At 26.2% G+C, this 18,871-nt stretch overlaps 1 protein-coding gene across 2 annotated transcripts in view; it reads right to left on the bottom strand.

Annotated features, from left to right (window-relative positions):
- The window catches only part of LOC136091301 (uncharacterized), a 127,321-nt gene that overhangs the window by 33,935 nt on the left and 74,515 nt on the right, over window positions 1-18,871 (bottom strand). For both annotated transcript variants that reach the window (XM_065818693.1, XM_065818694.1), the window contains exon 5: window positions 12,424-12,583. In XM_065818693.1, the coding sequence (XP_065674765.1) occupies window positions 12,424-12,583 (160 nt within the window). The remainder of the gene's footprint in view (window positions 1-12,423; window positions 12,584-18,871) is intronic.

Raw genomic sequence — 18,871 nt, 5'->3', positions numbered from 1 at the left:
ACTTTGGCGATGAATTGTTTTGTTCGAATGCTTCTTAGCCTACCATTTTCGAATGCTTTCTTAGCCTACCAGCAAGGTTTTTGCTGAGATTCCAGATTTAAGTATACGATTGACCCTTCTGTACACTGTTTCTCTAGATATTTCTGTTTGTTATAAACCGTAGATTTTTTGAGCCTTAAAACCTTGCTCTAGCCAAGATTTAATCGTATTTCGGAAGATTAGATTTAGCGTCATTATTTTAACAAATTCTATTGGCAAAATTTCCAAAGCTATAAAATTTTAAACAGGGTTTTATGATGTATAATAATAATATATATAAAACTTGGAATAATTTATTTGCAACATTGCAAAATTAATTGGCAAAATTTGTCTCATTCTTTATGCCCCATCCGTTATATAGATACATAATCCGTTATATGGATATATAAACATATATATATATAGATATATATATATATATATATATATATATATATATATATATATATATGTATATGTATATATATATATAGTATATATATATATATATATATATATATATATATATATATATATATTATATATATATATATATATTTACATATATATAAATATAATAAATATATTTATATATTATATATATATATATATATATATATATATATATATATATATTATATATATATATATATATATATATATATATATATATATTTATACTTATATACATTTGTGTTTGTGTAAATATTTATAAGAAAAACGTAATATTCTTTAATCTTGAAATGCTTTACATTAACGTACTATTTTTTCAAAAGATGTGATTTAAAAGTAAAACTCTGGTATATAAGTTTTTGAACTAAAGACGTGTTACAATAAATATTTAACTGATAAAAAAAATATATATTTTCATCTCCGTTTGCATTATACTTTATTTACAAATTTCAATATAAATTGAGCAAAACAAATTTAAAGTTACATGAATTGACTTTACGTCGTTAATTATAAAGTTAATATATTAAAATTTGTTAATATATTTTAGTTTGCTAATATGTTAAATTTTATATAATAATTTATACTTTAGACGCAATTAGAAAATGTTCAAAAATTACATTAAATTTTGAAAAGAAAAATCATAATGTTGCCAAACACTTCTTTAATAAAACTTAGTTAACGGTATACAGACTAGTAAAGTTTATTAATCATAATGAGTCATGAGATAAATGAATTAATAACAATTATTTTGTGGAAACAGACACTAAAAAGAACATATGCTGTTATATAAAAATACTTCAATCATAGCAGTTTATAATCACTTTGAAGAATTGATTAAAAAAATACAAAAACATCAAAGTTTAATCAAAAATAGAGATCCTGAGTGAGCTGTTTCACAGTTAAAACAAATGTTACTCAAGTACTATAAACTTAACAAAAGTTATAAAATTTGTACTTTCATTTTGAATAATGAGATTTTTACACTTTATGTAGCTGTACACATACTTGTTACAATTGATTTTACAGATGATATTGAAGCTTGTGTAGAAAGTTTAAAACTTAAACTCAAAGTTAAAATAAAATTTTTTTAAAGGTACCATTATAACAACGTTGAGTTTATTTTAAAGAAATGAGTGAATTTTAATTCCTATCTGACAGTCATAAATATTGAGTTGTGTGTTTAAACCTGACCAGTTCTCATCTTATTATAAATAAAACTGTCACAGTATCTTTTGATAGGGAAAAAATTTCATATAGAAAGATCTGAGATCAAAACTAAGGTTCGTCAGACTTGTAGAATTAAAGACTTTTAAATTGAAAAACACCATGTTTACAATAATAACTAAGAAATTAAAAATATAAAATAATTCTAACGTGGAGCAAATAATAATAACATTAAAACATAGTCATTGGAGAATTTTTAAAATTTTATGTTTATGATTATGCTTTGGACTATTAAGAGAATTGCTAGCAAATTCTAAGATTTTTTATAAAACATTCATTACATATTCATAAATATTCATAAAACACTTTTTATAAAATACTCATAATAATAGACATTATAATTAATATACATGTCTATATCTATTGACAAATGTACCATTAATTTAGTAATTATTTTATCTCATATAGCTTGACTTTAATAAAACTTATATTTATCTATATATATATTTATGCAATTTTGATAGTTGGCTGCTCATCAATAGGACGTAAACAAAACGCATTGATTCAGATATTGCACTGATGTTCTACTGACGTCTTTGTTTACGTCCTGTTGATGAGCATCCCCCCATTAAAAATATGTAAAAGTTTTGTCTGCGTTTAACTTTCTATAGACTTATTTTAGATGTATCGTCGATGTTGGGCCGATGCTTATATTTTATCTGGCATATAATGTTCTCTGCTTTTAAAAACAGGAATAGCTTTTGTTAAATAAGCTATTCAGGAAATATACCGTAATTTAAAGACATGTTATAAAGATGCAGAATGGAATTTTCGATATTGTCATAAAAACTTTTTACGACACTCGCATCAATACCTGGGCTTGTCATCAATACCTGAGCTTTCGCTTGATTGTAAAAGAATTATAGGCGTTTTAAAGCTGATTGGTAGTTATCTTAAGATTTTTTATTTAAAAAAATCCTGTTTTTGCAAAATATTATTAAAAACTTGTTTCTCCAGAATTTACATTGGCAGCTAGTTTTTTCAACACTTTTTGTAAAGGATTTGTTAACCTTCTTTATGAAAGTAAATTAAATAAGTATATTTTTGAATTGTTTTTTAAAGTTTCAAACAACTTTTATATCGTTTAAATTTTTTTTAATTTTTACAAGTCTTTTAAGATTTCTTTTCTAAATGTTTTTGCTTCTATTTGAAAAAATTGATAAGCTAAGTAAGTTTTTTGAGCTTAGTTTTCTTTTCAATCTTTGGAAATGCGACTTGTCAATTTTGAAAACTTTGTATTTTATGCTCTTTTTAGACATTAATACACCAAGGGATTTATACAGACTTGTTTACTCATAGATCATTGTTTTATCGTTTGCTAAGGATTACTAGAGCGTGGGTTATTGTCACCCTCTCCATGAGTCCTGAAGTTTTATTTCTCTTACATAAAAGCCTTTACATTAACTTTTGATTCTTATTCATTGGCATCATCTGTAATCTAGTTCTATTTTTACATCTCCTAGATCTACACATCTGGGCGGCTCCGTTGGTCGCTTTTTGCTATCATTGTGTTGCATAAACAATAATAATATATTCTTTGTTGCAGATGAGCCAAAACCTTTTCCAATGTACACCACAACAACAAAACGAACGTTAGTCTATCCCGCTGGATGCAACTACGGTGCTCAATAACCTAGTGGCTGCGCTGACACTTACACACACGTTCTTTTGGATGCTTCAGAATGCGCGTCAAATCAGTGCTTGCTGACTATGAGCTCGGACCTAAAGTCTCATCTCATAGCACCTCATGCCACACCAGCATGGGTTCATAGCTCTTTTGACTAAGATTCATGGCTTGTTGCTATTGGTGAATAATATGTTTATTCAATCAATTAAAATTCATTCTGTAGATCTTACGTCTTGCTTTAAAGTGTTTGGCTATTAACGGAAGAAGTGAATGTGTTTTGCTACCTGATTTTAAAGTGGACGAAAGCATAACAATACCTTATCAGACGACCAAAAGGTTCATACTAATGCACTACACCATCACACCTCTAGACATCAACAGTCTCTAATATCAGTATATCTAATATTTGTTATTGTTGCATGTGATCTACTAGAGAGTTAGTTATTCCTCTCCCTGTCCCCTGAGCCGAACGGCTCTCTTAGTCACTTTTTGCTATCGTTTTGTTGAATCAACAAATAATGCTTAACTTTATGATATTTGCTATAAGTTTTGTTTTTAATTATATGTAAAAATAACAAGTTACTTATTCGGTAACGGTTTTTTATGACTAAAAATTTGTTATTTTTTAGTCATAAAAATTCATGTCAAGGCCTATTTTTTTATACACCCAGATACTTAGCATTTGTTGGAAAGAGTAGCAAGGCAGTTTTTAATGTCGTTATGTTTAAAAAATTTGGCAAGTTTTTAGGTTTTTATTTCACTTTTAAAACCATCATATAATTATTATCTGATGTCTTTAAGATTTGTTAATAAAATTCATTTTTTCAATGTAAAATATACCTTTGATCTTATACATATTTCATTATTTATAATAAAACGTGACTCAATTTTTTATGATTTATAACTTTTACAGTTATTTTGTATTCCAATGTATTTAATTTGTATTTTATAAATAAATTTAATCAATGCAAATATTATTTTCTAAATTGTATTTTTTGTTTCGCATTTAATTTAATATTTAATTGTATTAAAAGTTTTATAGTTTTTGAAATTTTTTTTTTGTAAATGCAACGCAGTTTAGACAAGCTGTACCAAGCAGTGAAAGCCTTCGAAATGCATAATAAGTTAAAAAGTTTTGAGCAGTGGAAAGCCGAAAGCCTCTAAGTAGAAAATATCTAAAAATCGATCTAAGTAAAATGTAGTAAGTATAAACAGAAATAAAAAAGAATTATCAAGGAAAGTTAGAGTCATTCATTGTTGTGTTACAAATATTTTGTTAGTGTCGAGCGTAAATGAGAAGTATAGACAGTGTCAGTGCTGGAGCAGAACTATTTTTTTTATAAGTAGTTACCATATGGTCTATATTATTAGGGTGATAAACATACATTTTAGATATATATGTTTCATGGAAGTCTTGATTATGGTATGGGTTCACCCCTTATTGTACTGCATGAACACAAGAAGACATTTAGCTTTTATCCGAGATTGGTATCCAATAAAAAGTTCCAATCTGGGTGTACACCAGGGTATCCTTTTGTTAGAGTATTCATATATGTTATCCCAAAAGAGATATTCTCAGTGTATTTGATCAAGAAACTTGCTACAGACCTTTGCATTGACACTGAGACCAGGGTATACTTGATGGACTCAGTACAACTTGCATACATTTGTATGTGATTTTTTGGCATGAGTAATAGTAAGTGAGTGATTTGTTTTAATAAAGTTAGGGCCGGTGAGAGATGTGAATTGTTTTCATTTTTTGTAGCTTTGCATTTAATGTTTTTATTTAATGAGAATTATGTGTGTGTGCATGTTGTTGTGTTATGTGTTGTTAGTATAAATAATTAATACAAAATTACTCTAAAGTCCTTTAAACTGGTACAACGTGAGCTCAATTTGGATTCTAGTAGTCATGTAAAATAGATAAAAAAAGATGTTTCAACAAAATAAACGGGAAAATAAAAATAGAATTACACCAACATAGTTACCTTATATTGAATATATCTCACAATTACTAATCTCAAATTGTATCGAAATTTGTTATCTAACAGGTAATGTGTTTCGTAATTTGTATGGATGATTGGATTTACTCTGCACATGTCCCATGACTGTAATGTTTTAAAATTTATCTGAAGTAGTATAGATTTATTCGTTTTATAACGCGGTTAGCAGGAAGCCTCTAACTATTTAAACAAAGTGTATTCGCAGTGTGGCCTACTTTGTGTTTATTTATATTTATATTAACTTGTGTATTTAAAATGAGTTTTTAGTACCAAAATATTATTAGTTGTTAGAAGCTGGTATTTAAAATTAAGTTATGAAAGATCTAGTAATAATATGAAAGTTGTGTTTAAAAAAACATTTTATTACCAACTTCCTAATGTTTTAGAGGTATGAAAACAATGTATTACCATTTTTATGTATATATTTATTTTGTAAATAATTAGTATTAACTATTAATTATGAAGGAACGTGTATATGTGTATGTTGCTGAGCCAAAGTAGAATTATTCGTTTTTTAAATTGTTTTTAGACGGACGAATAAAAAGGGGTTAAAGTGATTTGTGTATAATAACAAAAGTTAAAAAACATTTTCGGTGACAGTACAAGTCAGTAGTTGTAATGGACATGGTTGGCTTAGCTGTTTGCTTTTGGTCTGACTGATAATTAGAAGTGATATTATTTGAAGAAAAATGGTTTGTTTTATAAATAGTTTTTAGTTTGCTTGTGTTATAGGTATGATAAATATATATAGCGAAAGAGATGCAATGACTATTAAAAGAAGATTAGTAGTAGCACCTTTAGTATTTTAAATTGGACAATATTTATGTAAACTGGTCCAAAGGTGTCTGGGCTAGACAACTAGTAAAATGAAGAGCAGATTAGATTATTGTTTTTGTAACACGCCTTTATACATATATACATTTGCGCTTTTAAATCAGCATGAAAAAGAAGAAAATCTACCGCGCTCATCACCGATATCATATGTGGATGATTTTAATAGGACTCCACATTGAGACTGAGAACAGTGGAAAGTCAAAGGAGTTCGTTGCAACTTATAGACAGTTATAAAGGATTACTTCAAAAAGGTGTAACAGTAATAACAGTGATTTGTTGCAACATATGAGGGATGACAAGAGTTGCAAACTATTTTTTTTACTTAATAGACTGCTAAGAAAATTAAAAACTACTATTAGTAGTGCAGAGGTCTAAAGAAGTAGTATTAATTAAAAAACAACTTTTAATAAACTTTTTTGTTAAACGCAAAGCATTCTAATAAAAACTGCAATGAACAGTGAATGCCTAAGAGAAGCATTATAAGTTAAAAACTGCCTAAATTGCCGAGTGACAGTAAGTGTGGTGATTTATCGCAGTATAAAATGGGTCAGTGAGGGTTGTGGACTGCTTTAGTTTCTCGTAGCTATGCACGAAATTTTAATAGTCAATGTAATGTATATAAGTATGCATACTGTAGTAGCATGTGTTATTAGTATAAGTATTAAGTAAAAAAATAGATGAAAGTCATTTAAACTGGTAAAACGTAAGCTAAACGTGATAATAAAAAGACATATAACCTAAATAATAGAAAAACTTTTCAACTTTTACAATTAAAAAATCAAGAATATTCAAATAGAATGACATCAATACAGAACAATATCTTACATATATATATACATATATATATATTTATATATATATATATATATTTATATATATATATATATATATATATATGTATTTATATATATATATATATATATATATATATATATATATATAATATATATATATACATATATATATATATATATATATATATATATATATATACATATATATAAATATATATATATATATATATAAACATATATACACATATATATATATATATATATATATATATATATATATATAAATATATGTAAATATATATATGTATATATATATATATATATATATATATATATATATGTATATATATATATATACTTATACATATATATATTTGTGTATATATATATATATAATATATATATATATATATATATATATATATATATATATATATATATATGTATATAAATTTATATATACAAATATATTTATATATATATATATATATATATATATATATATATATATATATATATATATAAGTATATTTATATATAAATATATATATATATATATATATATATGTATATTTATATATGTATATATATATACATATATATATATATACATATATATATATATATATATATATATATATATATATACATATATATATATATATATATATATATATATATATATATACATATATATATATATATATATATATATATATATATAAATGTATATATAAACTTATATACATATATATATATATATATATATATATATATATATATATATATATATATATATATATATATATATATATATATATATATATATAATATATATATATATATATATATACATATATATATATAATATATATATATAAATATATCTATTTATAAATTTATATCCTAGCTGGTAAATATATGTAGAACAAAAGCGTGTTTCGTAAGTTCTATAAATAAAAATAATAACGGTACACATGTCACGTGACTGTAATGTTACGTGATTTGTCTCAAGTGTAATAGAATTATCCGTTTCCTAAAACAGAAAGCAGGTAGCCTCTAATCAATTAAACAAATTGTTTGGGTAGTATATTCAATCTTTTGTTATTGTCAAATTTTAAATCGATATGTCACTTTTATAAGATTTTTAAATTTTTTATCTCCAGGAATGACTGCATCCCCTAAAATATTACATGTTAAGTACCAACATTTACAATGTGATAAATCTATCAACTTGTTATATAAGATTAGAAAATCTGCACTACTTTTAATGTAAAGAAAATTCGAGTAAATTGCTGCAGATGCAGTTTTATCGAAAATTGGAAGTGCTAAATACACTGCCATTTTATCCATTAGGCACTATAGGCACTGTGCCTAGAGCCTTCGAATCTACAGGGGCCTACAAAAGAAATGAAAAAAAAAAGAATTTTAAAGTGTTTTTCATTTCTTTAATAAAACAATCATACATATGCAGCATAATATTTATAATTGATAAAAATGTTTATAATCAAACAGTATAATTCGATTGCATTAACTTTTCGACTTTTGGTATTTTCAAAATCAACTATAATATCTTTAAACATCATCTCCCGAATTACTTCATTTTCAATTGATAGCAGTGCCAGGGAGGATAGTCGGGCTTGTCCCATAGTTGAACACAGATAGTTTTTTATTAGTTTTAATTTTGAAAAAGAACGTTCACCTTCTGAATTCGTGCCTAATGTAGAGAGATAAATCCTGAAAGCGATATTAACATTTAGAAAACTTGCAACTAGTTTATTGTCTATTTGCAGCTTAATCTTATCAGACACCGATTTACCATCACTAAACATTTGAGAAAACAAACTCATCGGTAAATTCGTCTTCGAGGTCTGATGGATACAGCTGAATTAGTGCCTTTGTTTTAGCCACTTCTTCCTTACTCGACAAAGATCTGTTGTGAAGAAGAAAGTTAAACCTTTTGTACAATACTTTATAAGCTGCTCTGCGTTTTTCCATCTCATTATTAAGTCTGTCTATGATAACGTAATACTGTTGAATACGGAAATAATCACTGGCACTAACATTTAAACTGGGATAACTTGTATCCATAACTCTGTCATCAAATCGATTCCGAATTCGCGTGCGTTGTTCAGCTACTTTGTAATCAGATTCTGCGAGATCTTTTGCCTGGCCTTCGAATGTTTCAAACTTACTTCGTGTATCATGAAAATGCTGTATGAGACCATCGTACAGTTTAACGATGGTGCACAGCTCAATACCCGACTCCTGTAAGGCTTTATTGACATTATTCATCTTTTGAAGTAAATCTTTCCAAATCACACACATTAACACAGTTTCAAAGTAGTCTAAATGTTTAACTAGTGATTTCGCTTCATGAACAGCTGCTAGTGGTTGATGTTTTTTGTTATTGACTTCACATAATGCTTGACGAATTTGTAAGTAATTTGCATAGAAAGCTCTTGTGGCATCACTTCTAGAGGACCACCTAGTTTCTGATAAGCATTGTAAAACAAATACGTTTTTTTTAAGAAGTTCTTTAAGAGTTGACCATCTCTTCGTTGTAGCTGAGAAAAAATTATAAACTTACTGTATGACACTAAAATAATATACAGCTGCTGAACAACACTCCACGGCAGCTGAACCAACTAAGTTTAGGCTGTGGGCAGTACATGGAACCCATTCTGCTAAATGAATAATCTCTCTAAATCTAGCTTGCACATCAGAATATATTTCACTCATATTGCTGGCATTATCATAAGATTGTGATCGGCAATTTTTGATGTCTATTCCATGAAACTGAAGAATACCAACCACAAGGTTAAATACGTATTCTCCATCACGGTGTTCAATTGAAATAAATTGAAGAAATCGCTCTACTACATTTCTGTTTTGAGTACATAGTGAATAACAAGTGTGAGCTGATCTACATGACTAATATCAGGGGTTGAATCGATGCTAATTCCATAATAATTAGCATCCTTGATTTCAGAAATTATTTGCTTCAAAACTCCTAATATATCAATGAATTCATCGCATATGTTTGCTGAAAGATATGATACATTTCCCTTTCCTGGATTTCCATATCTTTGAATATGTTCTCTTAGAAATAGATCAAATTCAGCTAACAGATCAATACAACCAAGATAATTTCCATTGTTAGGAGAGTTATGCAATTGATTGTCACCAAGAAAAGGTAATCCCCTTTTAACAAGAAACTTTATCACTACAACAACCCTCTTCAAGACTTCAGTCCAGTATTTGCAAGACTTCTCATTTTCTTTCTGAAATTCAACATCGTTCAACATTTTACATTGTACAACTCATTGTACAACCGCATTGTTCCACAGTGTCAGTCAGCATTGGTTCTGGCTCTGGTATTCCTGGACTTGTTGAAGAAACGAAAGATTTTATTGAAGTGTCATTGCCAGAAGAAGCATCTACTTTATTAACATATTTTAGCAAAGAACCTTTCATTTTTTTTAATGCATTCTCTTTCCTTCGCTTTTTCTGCCATTTAATATAGCCAGACTCGTGCTTTCTCTTGTACCCATCGCCATCGGACATGACTTGAGTTTCTGAAAGTCATAATAAATATTCAGTATCGAATAGACATGAAACATAAAAATAAAATAAAACATGTTTACCCATTTAAAGAGGGGGAAAACATTTAAATATATTACATAAAACATTACATTTAACAAAACTTATTAATAATTTACAAAAACGTAATCTTAACTAACAAAATACCTACCAAATAAAATCGTACTTTTTAAAATAATACGTGAAATTCTGAGAATTTCATTTTTAAATAAATGTAAGCTATTGATAAATTTAAACAAACGTTTAAAACAAATAACAAAGCATAGATTGCTAAGTTTTTAATGGCTTTTCATGATCATAACTAATGTAATAATAGTGAGAGAATTACAATTAATGAAATGGTTACAATTTAATTTCTTTAAGGCATAACATGTGTACAGATACAGAATAATCAAACAAACAGCGACTGTAGGCATATTAACGACTACGTACAAAAATTAAAAAATAATATAAATTGAATAACGTGTACATGACATTTAAATTGAAAGAAAGGCCTACAGCCACATTTTTATGCAAAGTGCCTAGAGCCTACGACGCTCCAAAAACGGCCCTGGCTAAATAAACAGGATGTAATACTTTCAACTTTATTTCTAATGCTTTTGTCAAACCGGCATTAAGATTGAGATCTCCTTCATAAGTATTGTAAAAGATGCTATATTTAATTTCTCTTCCACAAACAAATATAGGATCTTTAAATCTATTAAGGATAAAATCCCGAAATAAAAATTTTTACAATATATCAAGTAATTTCTAATTATATTAATAAGATTTACAACATTAAAACAAAGGTCAATTTTTATAAATGGTAAATTAAAGACAAATCATTAGCTTGTTGATTCATGCTCAAAAAACTTATTTGAAACAGAATGTATTACAGGAACATTTGTTATACACAATAACTCTAACATTAAATTCACATTCAGTTAAAATACCTTTTTACCTTGTAAACATATTTACATAGGGTGTTATAATAAAATAATAATACATATATAAGGACATTAAAATGTTTTTTCTTTCAACCATTCAGAATTAGTTTTTTTCAGAAGATGTTTTTATCACAATAGGAAAGTTTTTTTTAGGTTATTAATCAAACATTAAACATAAGCTGTCCTCATTAACACAGCTGTGTACAAATTTGATTGCTGATCTTAAAAAAACATATTCTCAAATTCAATATTGGTCAATTTTTTTTTATTTTATACTTTGAGTATAAAAAAAGGATGCATAAACTGCATACTTTTGTTTATACTTAAAGTATGAAATTGATTATTTAAAGACAGAATCAAATCAACACAAAATAGGCTTTAAATAGATTATGTTTCAAATATTTTTTTTAAAGTAAATTAATAGTTTTAAGCTAAATAATGCGCATTTAAAACAATTATATAATCATTACTGGGTGTCTTTAAGAAATGTTATAGAAACTATTGTTTTAATAGAAAATAGGTCTTCCAACTTATTTATATTTCATTGATTATAATAAATTATAACTTGATTTTTGTGATTTGTAACCTTTATTGTTATTTTGTACTCCGCTGTGTTTAGTTTGTATTTTATAAAGAAATCTATTCAATTTGAATATTGTTTGCTGAATTGTATTTTCTATTTATTTTATTATTTATTAAAAATATTAAAATGTTTTTAAAAAAATACATGTATGACGCGACTTGCTATTTTGAAAATTTTCTTATTAGCGATTCCTTAAAAATATACAATCAAGGCCGTTAAAGTAATTAAATTTTCTTGTATCCGCTAGTTTTTGAACTAATGTAATTTCTTTAATGTAGTTTTAACAAACGGCAAATTAAATAATTAAAAGAAAAGATCACTTTTTAAAAAATTTGATAAAAATAAAATATAATGTTACTGTATATTTAGGGTTGTTTGTATTTAATTTTGTTATTTCCGATGGTCTATTTTCAGATTGAAATATCACAAAAGGTGGTAGACAATATTCCCAAACAACGTTAAATGCAAGTTCTTGAAAATCCTTGTAGCTTATTTGAAAATTGATGTTCAAAAAATTTCTAAACAGTAAAAAAAATAATATATAAAAATTGCAATAGTTTTATGTTAAAACTTTTTATATCAATCAATTAATCAATAATTTATTTCTAAAATAAGATTTTACATTCAAGGACGTTTAGAAATAGTAAATTTACTAATATTTATCTGGTTAAAAAAAATTTTTAAACAAATTTTCATTTTAACGTAACGCCTGCAAGATGTATTTTATTTTATTGTTAATTTTAAATTTTATTGTAAATTTTCAAACATGCATTATTGTTTTGAGGTCTCCCTAATAACAAAATATGAGAATTAAGAAATCTTTAAAGGAATATTGTTCCTTGATTATACAAAGTTTATTTATTACTGACATTGTAGGGTCTGACGTTGTCACAAATCACTAAAGAAGATTTGCTTATTCGATTTATTTTTTTTGGGAAAAATCTACGTGGTTTTTAAGTTTTTATTTCTAAGTTGTATTTAGATTGATAACTAATAAGTAATCATCTAAAACTAGGACTAGGACGTGCACTCTTTCAAATAGTTTTAAGTAAAGAGTTGAAACAAATTTCAAACGAATGTGTTTAGATAAAAGTTCAAAATTATTTTTCCCATACTTAGTATTAAAAAATTAAATAAACATTGTGCAACACTAATTAAAATATTTATGAGTTATCAATTTAAAGTCATAGTGTTTGCTATCTTCTTATATTTTCGTTTTGTAATTTTTGCTTTAATTTTGCAGTTTTTGTGTTTTGTCTTATCGTTTGCTTAAAGTTTGTTATTATTTGTGCTGCGTTGCTAATTTTTTTATCGTTGTTTGCTGTTTTTCTATTTGACTAATTTTTCTACAGCTTTATTATTTCGCCTAATAACTAAAACTGTTGTTAATTTTTAATATTATTTTACTTTATTTTGTTTGACGAAATGCAAACACAGTTTGTGTTTGCATTTCGTTTTTCAGTTTTGCTTCATTTTGAAGTTTTTGTTTCTTCCCTTCTCATTCGCGTAAAGTTTGTTAGTTTTTGTGCTGTTTTGTTAATAGTTATTATTTTTGTTTGCTGTTGTTATTCAATGATTGTTTTCATATTTTTGTATTACTATTAAATTTATTTTAGCTTTACCGTAATTATCATTAATTTTAAATTAATTTACTTTACGCATGCTTTTATGTATTATTTTTACTGTTGATTTTTTGTTTGTTTGTTTATTTTATTCAGGTTTTCACTACTCAATTTTGTAAAATTATAAAAAATTATAATTTATCAATATTTTGGTAGCCTTAATGGATCAATAAATATGTTTTAAACATATTTTATATATAAAATTTTACTAAGAAAAATATATAAGTTTCTCTTCCCAACAAAACTCAGTAAAGGTGAAGCCAATATTTAGTCAAAATTAAAGCAAAATTAATCAAGCAGTAGGTGATCAATACTTGACTAAAACTTGATCAATACTTGACTAAAAGTTAATTCGGATCAAAGTTTTAAGTTTTTATAACAAATACGTTTGTTAAACGTTGATAATACGTTTACAATATTGACTAAATAAAGTCAATATTTTATACGTTTAAATATTTAAAACGCGCAATAAACGCATGAATTAAAAAAGATGGAAGGGTACCTTTCCAGTCTAGTTAAACGTTTTAATTATGGATTGATAATAGTCAATGTTTTAAAACTTTAAAACGTAGGAAAAACGTATAGATTAAAAGAATAAAACCATACGCCAAACTTTACACAAATTTTCAAAGTTTTTATGAATGCTATCCCAGTAATAAAAAGACGTCAAACTTTATTTGTGTTTTAAATAAGTTTTGGTCGCAACGCGAATTAACAAAGTTCCAATGACGTTTTAACATCGGTATAACTGTGTTATTCTAACATTTGTCTATCTAACATTAAAACAACGTCGGAAAAACGTTATTGTCTAACGACGTCATTGGTAACAATAAAAAAACGTTGGAACAATGCTAGTATCTAACATTAGATTATGTTAGTCTGATTTACATTGGAACAAAGTTGTCAACTATTGTTTTTTTTTACTTTTAACATCGACGCAACGGCAGCATTCCAACCTAAACACAACTTTACCCATAAAACAAAAATAAGACGCACATTTATTTTCTGACTTTGCTAGCTCTGGCCATTACTCTCCCAAAGTTTTCAATTCAGATTTTTCACATGAACACTCTATTTTGCAGAGAAGGATAAAAGTGTTGAGAAGTTAAGGCGTTTTTTTTGAGTTATTGATTGTCAAAGAATTGTTAGCGATTTGAAAACTGTCGTATACCCTGCATTTTTCATTATCTTTTTTAAATGACTACTCGACTTTGATACTACTGGTAGAAAAGTAAATCTTAATTATATTTTTTTTAATATTATTGTTGTTGTTTTGTTGGTTACTTTGCTCATAGTTTTTTACTTTTTTAACAATGCTTTGAAGTATTTTGTTATGGCAATTTTCTATGAACATTTTCGTAAGAAAATCAACATCTTGATTCATATGTTCTTTGCTGCATAATACAAAAGCGCTTTGAATAAAACTTTTGAATAAAAATAATTTATTTTTGGATTGTGACAAGAATGCAGCTTTCCCAAAAAACATGACAATATAGAAACAACATTAAATTAAGGGCGCAGCGTTGATAAAGCCTTACAATCTTAAATGTATCGCTACTTCAACGTTGAACTAAAGTTTTTTTTTGTACACTAAGTCGCGGTAAATTGAAATGTTGAATAAGTATTTCAATTGTAGCGCAAATGAGCTTATTAACAAAACACGTTGAATAAAGGTACACAAAAATGTCCCTTTAAAACTATTACAAATTCAACGTTTTTTCAACGTTGTAAGTATTTTGCGTTTGTAAATTTATATTTTCAACCTTGAGTAAGCATTTAAAGTATAACGTAACTTAGCTTCTTAAAAAGCATTATATTCAAGATTATTCGAGCGTCAGCAAACTAATGCTTTGAAAACGTTCTAAAGTGTCTGCTCTTTCAACGTTGCAAACAAATACACAATGGGTATGCATTAAGTTTGTAAATTTTAATTGTATATTTATGTCATCAAAATATAAATTTTAATTGTATATTTATGTGTATTATGATTAAAAAATGCTTTATTATCATAAACATTATTAAACATTGTTCCATGTTCATAAAGTGTTGATTTTCATAAAGTTATATTTTGCAAACGTTGATAATTCGATATTTTGACATTGTTAAAAAAGCAATATTTTGACTATATTATAAAAGCGGAAAACTAAGCAAATAAAATGTTATCACCACATTAACCATTCATTTTGTAATGAATTTGCCATAATAAAACCGCATGCAAAAGTATATAAATTTAAAACGTGTGTTGATTATTGTTATAACTTCATAATATGTTGCTAAAATTTTTACTACCTTTGTAGAATTATCAATGAAAAGCCTTATAAAAAGATTATCTAACAATCTAAGTGAAACCTAAGCTTATATTTTAGTTAACTATAAATCTATGCTTATATTTTATAAAAAAATCTTTTGATAATTGAAGCTTTTGTATAAAATAGATTTAGAAAAGTAACTTTATTACTTTCTCAGAAAATATTTTTTACATTTTTTAAAGAGTAAATTTACTAATTACTATAATGCTAAATAAACAAGTTATATAATTCTAGTTCTACAATCTGTTTTGTATATTTATAAAACTCTGCATTTAAAACCAAAATCAAGGTTGCAGAGTCTTAGCCTTTAGGTTATATTACCCATATATACATTAAAAAGCGTATTATATACATACATACTTATTAATAGTAATTATTGAAGTGTAGTCTCTATCAATAGGTATGTATGTAAATAATGTGTTGTTTAATGTTTATATATATAAGGGTAATATACCCTAAAGGTTAGGACTACAATAATTGTATTAGTAAGTACTCAGCTTTATTTCAATCAACAGTTTTAATAACTATTTAAATTCTTATTTTAGATGCATTTTGCCTTATTTTAGTTACATTTGATAAATAAAATTGGTGGAACAGAGCTGGTAAAAACAACTGCATATGTTATGTCGCGACGTTACTAATTTGTTAATGCCAAAAATAAATATGGATAGTGCAGAAAATTTCGAAAAACATACATTCAGAAAATCCTCCATGCGCAAAGTTGTTCTGTGTAATTCTAGTTTTGATTCATAAATGTACATTTAAAACTTATTTTTGGGTACAAAAAAGTTTACAAAACCAAACGATTAGGATACGAATGTAGAAAATAATGTTCCACAAGAACAGGTGCATGATATATAAGCGTAACAAGTATAGTGTACGAACATTTTTTCTCAAAATCCCCACTTTATGAAAACGATTATATAAGTTTATAACTTTATATCTAGTATAGTATAAACGTATTAAAATAGTTATGAAAATTATAAAAAATAATGCTAGATCTTTTATAACTATATCTTATTTATAAATTTTATCACTTCTATAATTATATCTTGTTTAAAAATTTTAAGACCTATTTAGCTCTTATTACTTATATAAAGTTAAAAAGTTTTAACACAGTTTTAAATGATGTAAGTTTTAAAACTTAAATTAATTGAAGTTATGTTTACTAAATCAAGAAAACTATCGGACAAATATAATAGTTTAATACACGTTTACTTAAACTAAACCTAAACGCTTTATATACGACCAACATTTTTGCGTATAGAAGTAATACTTAATCGCAGAGTCAGCGGTGGCATAATTTGAACCCGTATCGTACAACAGTCCAAATTTTAGCTTTCCGTTTGACGATCTAAACAACTGAGGTACCCAGCCAAAAACTTATTATATGTATTATAATCCTATAACAGACGCGTAAAATACGTTTGAATATAGACATATTATGGACGTTTGTTCTTTATGTTAGTCTAAATTTCTAAACAAAAAATTGACCAAATCTGAACTTTTTATCGAAATGTTGTTTTGACGTTTAATAAACCTTTGTGTGTAAACGTATGAACGTTTTCTTAGGCGAAATCTAAACGCTTTATATACGTTAATTAAGCTAGATTTAAACATGAATTATACAAAATCTAAACGTATAATAATCCTATAATAGACGTCTAAAATAAGTCTGATTATACAATACTGCTTAAAAATTCAGTACACATTAGATTTAAGTTGCGTTTTTTTCTTAAAAAATAAAACAAAGGTAAAAAACAACAAATTCAAGGATTTTTAAAAGGACTTTTAATGATTACATTAAGATAAAAATAAACCCAAAAACACAAATGTCTCTTACTAAATATCTTTAATAAAAGTTAGTAGGCATCAAACTGAATGCAAGAATTGGCTCGGTCTTCTACTCACAACTTTTTGAATATATAAATATAGACTATAATTAAAAAAGTTAACGATAAAAATTTGTTGATGTAATTATTGAAAAGATAACGTTTAATCTTTAGGAAAATGAATTGGAATTTAAAGATGATATCAAGCAAAAAAATTGAGTTTTATCACAAGACAATTTAAAGTACTTGTTTTAAGTTGTTGTTTTAAACAAAGCAATATTCAGCTATGGAAAAACTTGTTAACAAGTTTTTCCATAGCTGAATATTGCTTTGGTGTTGAGTCTTTTTATAACTGCAACATCAACATTATAATTTTTTTTATCGCTTCCATGTAAACAAAGCAGTCAATAGTTTCTGCCAAAATTATTGATCTGGTATTACAAAAGTTATTTAAAAATGCTTTTTTGATGGTTACTGAGGTAAGAATTAGACAATCAGTTGCTTATTCAGGTGATTATGGAACTGTTTTATATGGGATAGAAAAAATGAACCGGAATCTAAAGCAACTTTCTGCTATGTGTGATGATAAAATGCTAACATGGTAAGCCTATTTCAATGGTTTCTATTACACCTGTATACAAACTAACACCAGTGTATCAAATCAGTGTTTCAAAAAAAGCTGCAATTATAGTTGAAAAATTTTTTTTTTTTAACTGCTAATTCTTACAATTATATAATCAATCACCAATAAAGCAAATTTTTCAAAATAATTACTGACTATCATATGGTATAACAGGAATACTTAATATGAAAGAAGTAGCTGCTCTTAAACTAAAAGGAGCTCAAGAAATATAATCTTTTAACCAGCAGGTTGTGATTGATGGAGTATTGTTAATGTTTCTGTAAAAGGGTAGAATATTAGATTAAGAGGGCACAACCAGTTTGTGCAAGATAAAATCTCGCATAAGCTGCATTTTTTTTCAGTGCAATTTCAATCCATAAAATCAGGGCGTGGACCCAAACTAATTTAATTTGTTACTGAT

The sequence above is a fragment of the Hydra vulgaris genome, chromosome 15 (genome assembly GCF_038396675.1).
Source record: "Hydra vulgaris chromosome 15, alternate assembly HydraT2T_AEP".
NCBI classification, from domain to species: Eukaryota; Metazoa; Cnidaria; class Hydrozoa; order Anthoathecata; family Hydridae; genus Hydra; species Hydra vulgaris.
Note: the sequence above shows the minus strand (reverse complement) of the source record. Positions and strands in the feature narration are given on the sequence as shown.